The sequence below is a fragment of the Eimeria mitis genome, genomic scaffold, assembly GCF_000499745.2.
Source record: "Eimeria mitis Houghton genomic scaffold, Emh_scaff12, whole genome shotgun sequence".
Taxonomy (NCBI): Eukaryota; Apicomplexa; class Conoidasida; order Eucoccidiorida; family Eimeriidae; genus Eimeria; species Eimeria mitis.
The window spans coordinates 50392-62264 of record NW_013568168.1 but is presented as its reverse complement, the minus strand read 5'-3'; the positions used below and the strand labels follow the sequence as shown (position 1 = coordinate 62264).

The window sequence follows — 11873 nt, the reverse complement described above, 5'->3', positions numbered from 1 at the left end:
ACACAAATATATATATATATATATATATATATATATATATATATATTGTATACGTAACAGGAGGTAAAGGAAGAGCAGAGAGAAAGCGGGAGATACGCTGCAGCAGAGGCAGGTGCAAGCTCTCGCGGTGTCGTGACACCGCAACAGCAGAGACGAACCGCAGCGCCATTATTTTTCCGTATATTCTGTGGAGGATTGTCTTTAGGTAATCTCTTTCTCGAGGGTCTTCTGAGCTGAACAGCTCTAGGAACTGAACAGATATACAAACACAAGCAAGAGAAGCAAAATGCAGCGGCACCAGCAAACTGCAGTTGCAGCAGCAGACTGCAGCTGCAGCAACAAGCATATGCATATGAAACGGCCAGCTGCAGTCTTCTGTTCACCTCAGCGTATTACAGCGCTGCTGACAAAATGCAAGCCAGAAAAGCAACTCAATAAAAAGAAAACAAGAAAACCCGGGGACCAGAAAAGCAAAAGCGATGAAAAACGTAGGCATGCGTATGTGTGGGGTGGATATAAGTGTATATGTGGGGTGTATGTGTACGTATATGCACGGTGTATGCACGCATATATGTGGGGTGTCTGCAGGCATATATTTGGGGGGTGTGTAATGTGGGGTGTATGTATATGTATGTGTGGGGTGTACGTATGTAAGTGCGGGGTGTATGCATGTGTATACGTTGGGTGTATGTGTGCATATGCGCGATGCATGCGCATATCTAGGGTGTATGCGCACCTTGAGTACGAACTGATGGTCAATGAACTTCTTTGCAAGTTTGGCGCTGACGTCATTCGAGACGATAAACCGAAGAAAGAATTCATAAACAATTTGTATATGCGGCCACGCGCTGTCAAGCTGCGGTTCCTCTTCTTCTGCTTCTAATAACACAGAACCCCGGTGTTGTGATGGAGGCAGCGGACGAAAAATATTAGCTGACACCATGTCCATCACGTCCTGCAGCACCTGCTCGGAGAAACAGTGACGTGTGCTGTTCACATACCTGCAACAGAAACACACACAGCAGCAGCAGCAGCAACAGTAACAAGAAATGCCAGCAGGAGCAGCAGCAGCGGGAGCAGCAGCAGATGCAGCAGAAGCACGGGAGAGCAGAGACAAGCATCAACTCCAGTATCTGCCACAACCCTCCTACGCGGTCTGCGAGAGACCCATGACACTCCTCGGAGCAACCAGCACCAGCAGCAACAGCAGCAGCAATGCAGCAGCAGACAGAAAAGATAACAAAGGCAACGATGTCCCAGCACAGATCCCGGCTGACAACCATAGGAAAACCAAAACTAACAACCACAGGCCCGTCTACACGAAGCAGAGCAGCAGCAACAGCAGCGGTAAAGGTTGCAGAAGCAACGGAAGAACACCAGAGAAAACGCAGCACATCGTGAGCGTCAGCAGTAGCAGCAGCAAAGACAGCAGCGGCAGCAGCAGTCGCAACGGCAGCAGCAGCAGCAGCAGTTAGCTGCGGACTCGACGATCTCAACAAGTGCCCGCTTCTTTAGGTCTTTGTCCCGCGCGAAGTCCGGCGAGTCAAAGTCGTAGACAATGCAGCAGGCCTGCAGCAGCAACGCATGCAAAAAGCAACACAAGTGCATGCAAAATACACCACAAATTCATGCAAATTATACACCGCAAATGCATGCAAAATACAATGCATATGCATGCACACTGCTCAACACAAAAGCATCCAACAGGACAGGTGAACACACAACACAAACAGAAGGAGATAGCAGGTGAAGACAGAAAAAGAAGAGAAAGAAGGCAAAGAAAAAGGAGAGGTGATCCACCAATAAGCAGATATATTCGTCGTCGTCCTCTTACCGCCAACTTCTTTCTGAACAGCTCTGGCCTGTCGGCTACTGGGGCCTCCATAAGCGGCAACAAATCCGAAGGGAAAGGACAGGGGGCCCGGGCCTGTGGGGGCCGCCCCAGCAGCAGCGCGCGAGTAGAAGAGTTGCGGCGGTCGGGTGTACAGCTGTACATACATTCCAAGACAGAAAGAGAGAGAAGAGTGTGAGATGCACGAACAGCAAAAAAAAGGAAATATATATATATATATATATATATATATATATATATATATATACATGCATATATGTATATATAGACAGAGGGAGAGACAGGGAGAGAGCGAGGAGCGACAGCACGAGAAAAAAAGAATGGGCGAGGCAGATCCACGAGAGGCAGAGATAAAGAGACAGAAGCAGAGGGAGACAAAGACAAGAGGACCAGAGACAGAGAGAGGAAGACACTGAGACAGAGACAAGAAAGAGCCACAGACAAATGTAAGACGCAGATACAGGCGGAGACACAGACAGTAAGAGCTCGAAACAGTGATAGAGACAGAGACGGAGACAGCAGAAGAGATCAGCTACTGAAAGAGACAGACGAAAGCAAAGAAAAACCTGAGAGAAACAGGGGCAGAGATAGTACCAAGACACAGCTAGAGATAGATATATAAACATAGACAGAAGGAGACAGAGATTACGATAGATATACGAACAAAACCCAGCGACAGACACAGAGACAGAAACGAGGCAGCAAACGACATGCCTGTCTTGGGTCTTTAGGCTGTCGGCCTGAAGGAGGCGCTCTCGCGTACAGCTCCTCCCGCCGGAGCTGAATGTAGCGCTTGATGTAGAAGCCTTATCTGTTGCTGCTGCAGCAGCACCCGGTGTTGCTGTTGCCCCTGTTGCCGCATCCTGATGCTGCGCCGGATCAGATGCCTGCTGCTGCTCCTGCTGTTCATGCTGCTGCTGCTGCTGTTGCTGTTGTTGCTGCTGCTGCTGCTGCTTGTCAGACTGCTGCGAACTGCTGCGCGAAAATCCGTCCCGCGAAGATATGCGGCGGCGCATCGACTGGAATAGCCTGCAGAGCCAACAGCAGCAAAAGCAGCAACAGCAGCAGCATCAGCAACAGCAGCAGTAGCAGCAGCAGAAGTAAGGGAATGAAGAGCCGCACTAGCGCGGGGGAGCGGACCCACTAAATCTGAGCGAAGTACTGACAGCTGCCTGCACAAGGCCCGCGTACAGTGGCAGCAGCAGCAACAGGAGAAGTGGCGACAACAGCAGCGGCGACAGCAGCAGCAGCAGCAGCAACAGCAGCAGCAACAGCAATAACGCACTTCATCTTCAGCATTCGGAAGCAGCCGGGGAAGCGCGAGGAGGAGATTCGAGTAGCAGCGCCCAGATCGGCTGCTGACGTCTCCAGGGTCCGCATGCAGCAGCAGCAGCAGCAGCAGCAGTAGCAACCGTGGCAGCGGCAGCAACGACGCCGGCAGCGACGACGCCAATACTCGTCGCTCCGCCGTCTCTTCTTCTGCAGCAGGAAGAACAAAACAAACAAGTGCATCAACAAATTCGAGTGTACGTACACCCCGTTTTCTGCTGCGTGCCGCCGCAGCAGCTCTTTATCTTTCCCCCTCTCCCTCTACCCTTCGTTTTTTTTCTGCTGCTTGTTGCGTTGCTGCTAATTTGCTTGTTGCTGCTGTTTGTTTCTTCCCTGCTCCTCTGTTCGTTGCTTTTGTTTGTTCTGTTGCTGCGGTCTAGTTTGTTGCTGCTGCGTTGAATGGCTGGCACAGACACAAACCCTAAGCCCTAAACCCTAAACCCTAGCGCCCCCAAACGTTCGTCCCCCTGCAGAGACCTACTGTATATTGGTTGCTGAAGGTGCAGCGTACAGATCGCGAAACTCAACTGCTGCTGCTCCTGCTAATGCTGCTGCTCCTGCTGCTGCTTCTGGTGATGCCGCTGCTCCTGCTGCTGCTGTGGCAGGTGCTGCTGCTGCTGTTTCTGTAGATGCCTCCGTCCTTGTTGCTGCTCCTGTGGCTACTGTTCCTAATGCTACTATCGCAGCAGCTGCTGCTGCTGCTGGTGTTGCTGCTGTCACGGATAATTGTTGCAACTGCAACTGTGGCTGGGCTGTACTCCCTGCTGCTGAGATAACTCCTGCTGCAGTCTCTATTAGATGCCGCTGCAAAGTCTGCTGTTGCTGCGACAGATGCTGCGGCTCGAACGTCTGGTGGTGGTGGTGCTGCTGCTGCTGCTGTTGGTGTTGGTGATGGTGTCAAGAGGGTCGCTGGCCCGAGCTTCTTCTACGTCCGCCGTCTACCCTGCCGCTGCTGCTTGCTCCACAGCTCTTGCTGTTGTCGTTGTTGTTACCGTTGCTGCTACTGTTGGTTTTGCCCCTCACGGTGAAGGAAAAGGCAGCGAGCGGTTGCTGGAGGTGCGCAGGGGACGCGGAGCGCGGAAGATGGTTGTGGGGAGGCCCTGCAAGTGAGGCAGCAGCAGCAGCTGCTGCTGCTGCTGCAGCTGCTGCAGCTGCTGCTGATCCTGCTGCTGCTGTTCCGGTGGTACAGCCGCAGCTGTTTGCTGCTGTGCTGGGTTAAGGACACGAGGTGAGGACCCCTCGGCACAAAGAGGGGCCTCGGAGGAGGCCCTGAAGCATGCAAGGCAGGCGCATTATAAGGGCTGCGTGTGCAGCAGCGGTAGCAGCAGCTAGCAGCAGCGACAGTAGCAGCAAGAGCAGGTCTAGAGCAAGAACAGCAGCAGCAGCCGCAGCAGCCGCACTACCCGGGCGCGCCTCTTCTTCTCCCTTTCCCCCAAGTCCTGAACGGGCGAAGAGGAGCAGAAAAGTTTATTTACGAGTTATATTTAAATGAATTAAAGCGGAAGAAAGAACAAAGAATGTACAGCAGAGACATACATCCCCTCGGGCCCCAGCGGCAGCTGCGCTCCCCTCTTCTCACTTTCAACCCCAAGGCAAGCAACAGGAGATGCAGATTTTCTGACTTTCTTTGTAATGCATGCGAACACCAGAAATACTAAAAACAGCTGCATCGAGCTGCATGTACACCCCAAGACCACGAAGCAGCGGCAGCAGCGACTGCATGTTGGCTGGCAGCTGCTGCGGCCCCAGCGAGCGAAAGGACCAAAATATAAGAATTTAAGTATCGTGGAGTAGTTGTTTCCACTTAATTTTGGTTGAATTTGTAATTTATTAGTGTTGTTGAACACCCTGAGCTGTCTAAACACCCGAAAACTGCTGCCGAGGGCGCATGTTCGATGCTCGCTCTTCTTCCTTCGTACATTCACTTCTGTCTGTTCCTCCATTTGTAATCCATTACCAAACTTCTCTCCTTTATAGCTATTGCGGAGCAGTCTTAGGGTCGTTGGGGGGGCAGCAACTGTTTTTAAAATAGCAACATCTGCTAATGCAGCAACTGCTACTGCTGCGTTAAGAGCTGCTGATGCTGCTGATACTGCTGATACTGCTGCATTCATAAAAGCAGCTGCTGCTGGTGCATTCACAGCAGCAGATGCTGCTGCTGCATTAGCGACATCCGCCAGCCCAGGTGTACATACAGAGCTGAGACGCGACGCCTGCTGTTTGCAGACAGTATAACCACATCATTATCGTTGTCAGTCTCACCTCTTTTTATCTCTTCCTAAGTGCTCAGCTCATCTCATATATTTCTACTCCCTTTCAAGTGGTTCTTTCACGTATTGTTATGCCGTTTTCAATGTTCTATCACAGCATCGTCAATGCCCTAGACATCGTATCTCCTGAACATCTCCTCTGCTCTCTGCTGCTTAGCACCTCTTCTTAATATCTTTCCTCGGCACCTCTTCATAATATCTCTCCTTAATATATCTTCTTAATATATCTCCCCAGTATTTTTTTCTCTCCTTATTCTCCCCTGAATATCTCTTATATGTGTCTCCTTAGCATAGCCCTTTATTGTCTAAACTTTGCTTAGCATCTCTTCTTAATATATACATTTAACGCCTCTTCTTAATATTTCCTTTATCTCTCCTTAATATATCATATATATATGTATATATATATGTATATATATATATATATATATATATATATATATATATATATATATATATATATATATATATATATGTAGGAGATGAGACGTGGCAGAAGTGATGAGACAGTTAAGAAGATACAAAAAGAAATGAGACGGACAAGGAGGAGAGAGGAGGAATAAGATAGACAATTAAAAGGAAATAAAAATAGATGATACACAATTAAAAAGAGCTAGAAAGTGATGAGACATACAGCTAGGAAGTTACAAAAGTAAACATAGACGCTCCTTGTTTATATGTGAATAAACTTCGCCGGTTTTCGGCAGAGACGGAGCAACTTGCGAACTGTCGGGGGCTTCAATGGCAAAAGGGGGAGCCGCATGCGTGCATGCATGCATATGCTGCTGCCGCTGCGGACGAGCTCCAGCAGCGGCGGCGGCAGCAGCAGCAGCATCAGCCCTGCGCAACAAGCGCCTCAGTCCCCTGCGACTGCAGCTCGCCAACTGTTTACCAGCCCTCACCTAGCGACTAGCTAGCCACTACCGCGCATCATTTGTCTTGGCTGTCTACACACTGGTCTTATAGCATCGCTTTGGCTAGCTATCCACTCACTTTTGGGCCTTGCTTTGGCTAGCTAGCCACTGTCTCGCATTGGCCAGCTAGCCACTGGCCCTATAGCCTCGCCTTCTCTAGCTACTCACTGGGCCTATAGCATTGCCTTTACTGTGTAGTCACGGCGCCTTCGCTAGCGAGCAACTGGGCATATAGCCTCGCCTTGGTTAGCTAGCCACTACCCCATTTGCCTTGGCTAGCTACCCACTGGCTTTCTTCCCCTGCTCTGGCTAGCTAGTCACTGCCTTTTTCCCCTCGATCTGGCTAGCTAGCCACTGCATTTCTGCTTACGCTTTGGCCAGCTAGCCACTGCCTTGCCTCCACCGTTTTGGCTAGCTAGCTACTAACTCGATGACAGTATTTGTGCAGGCCAGCTGTAAAACCCCCCTCCGGTGTTTTCTCCGCTGTCTGTACACATCACAGAGGTCTATTAGCAGTGAAATGAAAAAAAAGGAGTTGGGGTGTACGTACACCTCCCTCACGGAAAGTCTACGTTAGAAACAACCCCCCCTCCTGTAGCAACTGGGTGTACAGGCACTGCTCTTGCCACCTGCAGCAGTTGCTGTCTGTTCCTCCCATCCCGTGCAAACAGCCGTAGCTCCTCCAGCAACGCCGGCTCGATATCACCAACCCAATCTACTCCTAAGCCAAAGGGGGGCCCGAGGCCCTCCGGGGGTTCCCCGGGGCCCGCCTGGGATCCCCCGAGTCCCTCTGGAGGGCCTTGCGGCCCCTGAAAGCTGGATGTAAGGGTCTGTGGCGGGTATGTGAGTTGCTGTGTCAGTGGATCGCCTTTGATGCTTGCGCGTGTTGTGCTGGCTTGAAGGTTTTGCTCTGCTGTCTGTGCTAACTGCCGTTTCTGGTTGTCTCCTTGCTCCTGTTGGGGGTTTGGGTGGCCCCCCTGTGTCTGATGTGCTGTTTGCTGGGGGGCCCCCAAGCAGTCGAGCAGTGCGATGAACCCGCCTAGGGTTTGGGCCCTCTGCGCCACCGCTGCTGCTGCCTTTCTGCCCATGCCTGGGACGCCTAAAGCGAAGAGGAGCTGCTGCAGCAGGACGCCTTTATGTCTCCTGTGTTCGATTTCTTTGAAGAGGGCGTCCCTAGCCTGGGGGCCCCACCCTGGCCAATCTGCGAGGCCCCTCTCTCCCGCTGCTACGCGCTGCCTATCCACCTCAGCTAAGTAAAACGCATCGCTGGGGGCCCCCACGTACCCTCCAGCTATCAGCGAACCTAACACACGGGGCCCCAGCCCAGACACGCCAACCCCCTCACGAGAGAAGAAACGCAGCAACCGCTGCAGCCGCTGAGAGCCACAAGCCCAACCCCCAGGGCACCACAAAACTCCCTGAACCTCCTCCCTCTCTGGATCAGCCCCCTCCCGACCTGCAGCAGCAGCAGCAGCAGCACTACCAGCGACACCACCGCCTGCAGCAGCAGCAGCAGTCGCAGTCGCAGCTGCATCTTTAGCTGCTCTTTGCCGATGCCTTGTAGTGCGAGTTTTGTCTGCAGGCATTGGTCGTTCTATGAGGGTTCTGCCGCAAGATGGGCATCGAGAGGGGAGAGGGAGAGGAGCAGCCTCTTTCTTCCTCGCTTGTCTATCGATTGCTGCAATATGAGGTACCGACTCCCCTCTGAGGTGTACGTGCACCCGATCACCAACGCGGATATCCTTCCGTCGCAGCTCCTGGGCAGAATGCAATGAAGCCCGAGAGAGGGAGACGCCTCCCAGCAGCACCGGCTGCAGCAGAGCCACGGGTGTACATACACCTGAAGACCCAACTGTCCACTCCACACCCACAACTGATGTCGTTGCTTCTGCTGCAGCAAACTTCAAAGCGAAGGCCCATCGAGGTGCACGCGCTGTGCTGCCAAGCTGCTGCTGCAGCATCAGCAGATTCACCTTAAAGACAACGCCGTCGCAAGGGATCTCCTCAAGAGGCACAGGAACCCTGACAGCCCTCGGCCCCTCGGCAGCAGCAGGATCAGTAAGTGCTGCTGCTGCTGCAGCAGCGTCGCTCCCGCCAGGAGACGCTGCGATACCTGAGGCTCCAGAATGGTCCGAAGTAGCAGATGCAGCAGGGCAAGCTGCCGCACCAGAAGCAGCAGCAGCAGCAGCATCAGCAGCATCGTCGCCTCTAAAGACGTGTTGCAGGCGCGAGATATACTGCTCGTGCGCTTTACTTTGCTCTTCAAATGCCCCGAGAGCCTCCTTGTGTCTGTACACCACAACGGAGTGCCGCAGAGGGACGTCAAAGCCCCACTGCTGCAGCCGCTGCAGCAGCTCCAGCTGCGTAGACACCCCAGCAGCAGCAGCGCCTACTGCAGCAGCAGCTGCTGCCTCTGTTGAAGCAGCAGAAGCACCTCCTGGTGCGCTGCTGCTCTCGCTCGCCACCTTACAGGCCGTGGGGTGTACAGTCACCCCACCGCCAGGGGACCCCACCAGCCCGTAGGCACAAAAGCGGACGGCGTCTCCCCCCTCCTCCCCCGCTGCCTCCAGACGGCGCAGTAGTCCGACCACAGCATGTCTGCAGCAGCAACAGCAACAGCAACAGCAACAGAAGCAGAACAAACATCTATTAGACATTTTCATCATATTTTACATTTACTTGCATTGTAACTGTGTGGCTGTATTGACGCCACAGTGCCTCCTTCGTTGCACTGGTGCTGTTTGTCTCTTTCTGTATCTATTCTGTTCGTCTCTGTCTATAGCTGCAGTGCTGCTGCTGTTTGTCTCTTTCTGCTTCGTATCTCCAAGTATGTATAGCTGCTGCTGTTTGTCTGTTTCGGTATATTCTCTGTCTGTGTCTGCTGTGGCTCGACAGCATCATATGGGGTGTATGTACACCTGGAGGAAGCAAATGGCTTCAATCCCTTCGCATTTCTGTCTCTGTTTAATTTCTGGAGAGATGCCAAACTCACAAACGCCTCCCCCCTCACCTCCAGCTGCTGCGGCAGACACTCCGCCTGCGACCCTGCTGCTGCTGCTGCTGCACCTGCTGCTGTTGCTTTTGCTGTCTCTGCTGCTCCTGCTGCTGCTTTCTCTGTTGCTTCTGCTGATGACGACGAGACTTCTATCACCAGAGGCAGGGCCCCCCTCCTCCCCATCTGCAGCGCCTTCGCTGTGATATCTTCACCCCGCCGCCCGTCCCCTCGCGTTAAGGCCCGCACCAGCCGGTACCGAGCCACATATTTGCTGCTGCTGCATTTGCTGCTGCTGTTGGTGCTGTCACTGCTGCTAGGGCTGTGGCTGCAGCTGCTGCTGTTGCTGCTGTCGCTGTTGCCACTGCTGTCGTTGCTGCTGCTGCTGGTGATAAGTTCGTAGGTCAGAGAGACGCTCTGGCCATCGATTTTAGGCTCCACCAGCAGAGCCGCAGCAAACACATCCGCCCCTGCTGCACCTTCTGCAGGTGCTGCTGCGCGTTCTGTTTCGCCGGCGCCTCCAGCAGCAGCTGCTGCAGCTGCTGCAGCTGCTGCTGGAGGCTCCGGCGCAATAGCAGCTGTTGCAGCTGCACCTGCTGCTGCATCGGCCTCTGAATTGTCTCCTCGCCTACGCCGTCGGCCCCGAGAGGTCCTGGTCCCAGCCTGCTGCGCCTTTTTAACAAACCTAAAGCAGCAGCAGCAGCAGCAGCAGCAGCAACAGCAGCAGCAACAGCATCAGCAACAGCAGCAACAAAGCAGCAAGTGAAGAAGGCCTGATGAGATTACCGTCAGTTGTCCGTAGGCCCATGGGGGGCACCGCAATACGAATAAACCTAAACCCTAAACCCTAAACCCTAAACCCTAAACCCTAAACACTAAACCCGTGTCAATTAGGTACCTATCGAGTCTGCGGAAGAGACTGTTGGCCTCTGTGGGGGAATGGACACTTTCCAATGAAAGCACTGGCGAGATGTGTTCACAGTCTGCTGCTGCTGCTGCTGCTGTGCCTGCTGCTGCTGCTGCTGCTGGAGGACCCGGGCCGACGCGCTGCAGCGGACTGTCTGGGCGGCGGAGCCGCGGATGCTTCTGCAGCAGAGACACAGAAGCAGCAGCAAGCAATCAGAGCAAACCAACAATAAGGAGACTCAGTTGCTGCAGCTGCAGCAGCAGCAGCATCCGTTGCTACTGCTGCTGCAGGGACAGCAGCCCTGCTGCTACAGGCTTCTTTATGCCGTGCCGCTGCCGCTGCTGCTGCGCGCGCGTTCGACAAGCAGCAGCAACAACAGCAGATTTCATGTGGCTGTAGCGGCTGCAGCTGCTGCCCCTAATTGCTGCTGCTCCTCCTGCTGCAGTGGCTGCCGCTGCTGCTGCTGCTGCTGCTGCTGCTGCTAACCTGTTCCAGCCTCTGCAGTTGAAGCCATAAAGCGTCGAACTCCTCATCAGAGGCCAGCGGCTCCTCCCCCGAGTAGTAGGCTCTGCTCAGCTCGGTAATTCTGCTGCACAGCGATGCGTGAGCAGCAGCAGCAGCTGCTGCTGTTGCTGCTGCTGTCGCTGTCGTTGTGGCTCTTGCTGCTGCTGGGTCTTGGCTCGACGAGCTTCCCTCTGCTGCTGCTCGCAGAGCCCGACGTGCGGAAACGTGGCCATTGCTGCTTCGGCTCCACCTCGAAATGCTGCTGTCGCTGCTGCTGCTCAGCAGCAGCTTTGGTTGCTGCCACCCCAAGCAAGAGATCTTAGCAGCCGCGCGCAAGCGGTGGGCTACAGAAGGCGCCGCAGCTGCTGCTGTCTTATGGTGCACTCCCCGCTGCTGCTGCCGCTGGTTCAGTTGCTGCTGCTGCTGGTGCAGGTGCTGCTGCTGCTGCAACTGCTGCGGCTGGTAGTGCGCTGCAGTTAGCCACAGCTGCCTGGTGGGGAAGGCAGCAGCAGCTATTGATCTGAGGGGTCCTGAGGCTAAGAGACGCATAGGTAGATTCGTGTGTGCTGTTGCTGTTGCTGTTGTTGCTGCTTCTGCTGCTGCTGTGCTGCTCCCAGTGCTGTGGAATGCTGCGGCGAGCTGCTGGAGCCTACAACGCCTGCCCAAGAGAAAATTGCCTCGAGGCTGCACGGACGTAGAGGCCAGCTTGCTGCACTGCAGCAGCAGCAGCAGCAGCAGCNGCAGCAGCAGCAGCAGCAGCAGCGGCAGCAACGAACATACTCGTGAAATAAGGGGCCTACGCATCGGCGCCGGCCCCTGCTGCTGCAGCAGCCGCCCCGCTCGTTTATGTAAGTGGCCTCTTACTGCTCACTGTCTGCTGCTGTTGCTGCTGCTGTTGCTGCTGATGCGATTGCTGTGGATAATGCTGCTGTTGGCGTCCCTTTTGTCGTTGCTGGGGGAGTCTCCATCGTCCGAGCTGCTACTGCTGCTGCTGCAGCTGCGCATCCCCCTGCCACACGAAATTCACTAGCTCGCGAAAGGGCAGGGGCAGCAGCAGCGATTGCAACTGTCGAAGTCTGCTGTTGCTTCCGTCTCTGCTGCTGGT

General features: G+C 54.0%; 3 protein-coding genes across 3 annotated transcripts in view; 1 reads left to right on the top strand and 2 right to left on the bottom strand.

Moving 5' to 3' along the window:
• The window catches only part of EMH_0009800 (serine/threonine protein phosphatase 2A B56 delta subunit, putative), a gene marked incomplete at both ends in the record, with an annotated part of 3664 nt that extends 2721 nt beyond the window's left edge, over positions 1-943 (bottom strand). The window contains 2 exons of the mRNA XM_013494557.1: positions 159-250; positions 737-943. Coding sequence (XP_013350011.1) covers positions 159-250; positions 737-943 — 299 coding nt within the window. The remainder of the gene's footprint in view (positions 1-158; positions 251-736) is intronic.
• A 106-nt stretch (positions 944-1049) lies between these two features.
• Positions 1050-1475, top strand: EMH_0009690 (uncharacterized protein; the record flags this gene model as incomplete). The annotated part of the gene is made up of 1 exon (XM_013494556.1): positions 1050-1475. The coding sequence occupies one exon, from the start codon at positions 1050-1052 to the stop codon at positions 1473-1475; it is 426 nt and encodes a 141-aa protein (XP_013350010.1).
• A 905-nt stretch (positions 1476-2380) lies between these two features.
• Positions 2381-11736, bottom strand: EMH_0009570 (NAD-dependent DNA ligase OB-fold domain containing protein, putative; the record flags this gene model as incomplete). The annotated part of the gene is made up of 8 exons (XM_013494555.1): positions 2381-2418; positions 2616-2881; positions 4205-4450; positions 6927-8963; positions 9284-10042; positions 10256-10443; positions 10751-11477; positions 11633-11736. The coding sequence occupies 8 exons, from the start codon at positions 11734-11736 to the stop codon at positions 2381-2383; spliced, it is 4365 nt and encodes a 1454-aa protein (XP_013350009.1).
• Positions 11737-11873: the final 137 nt, after the last annotated feature.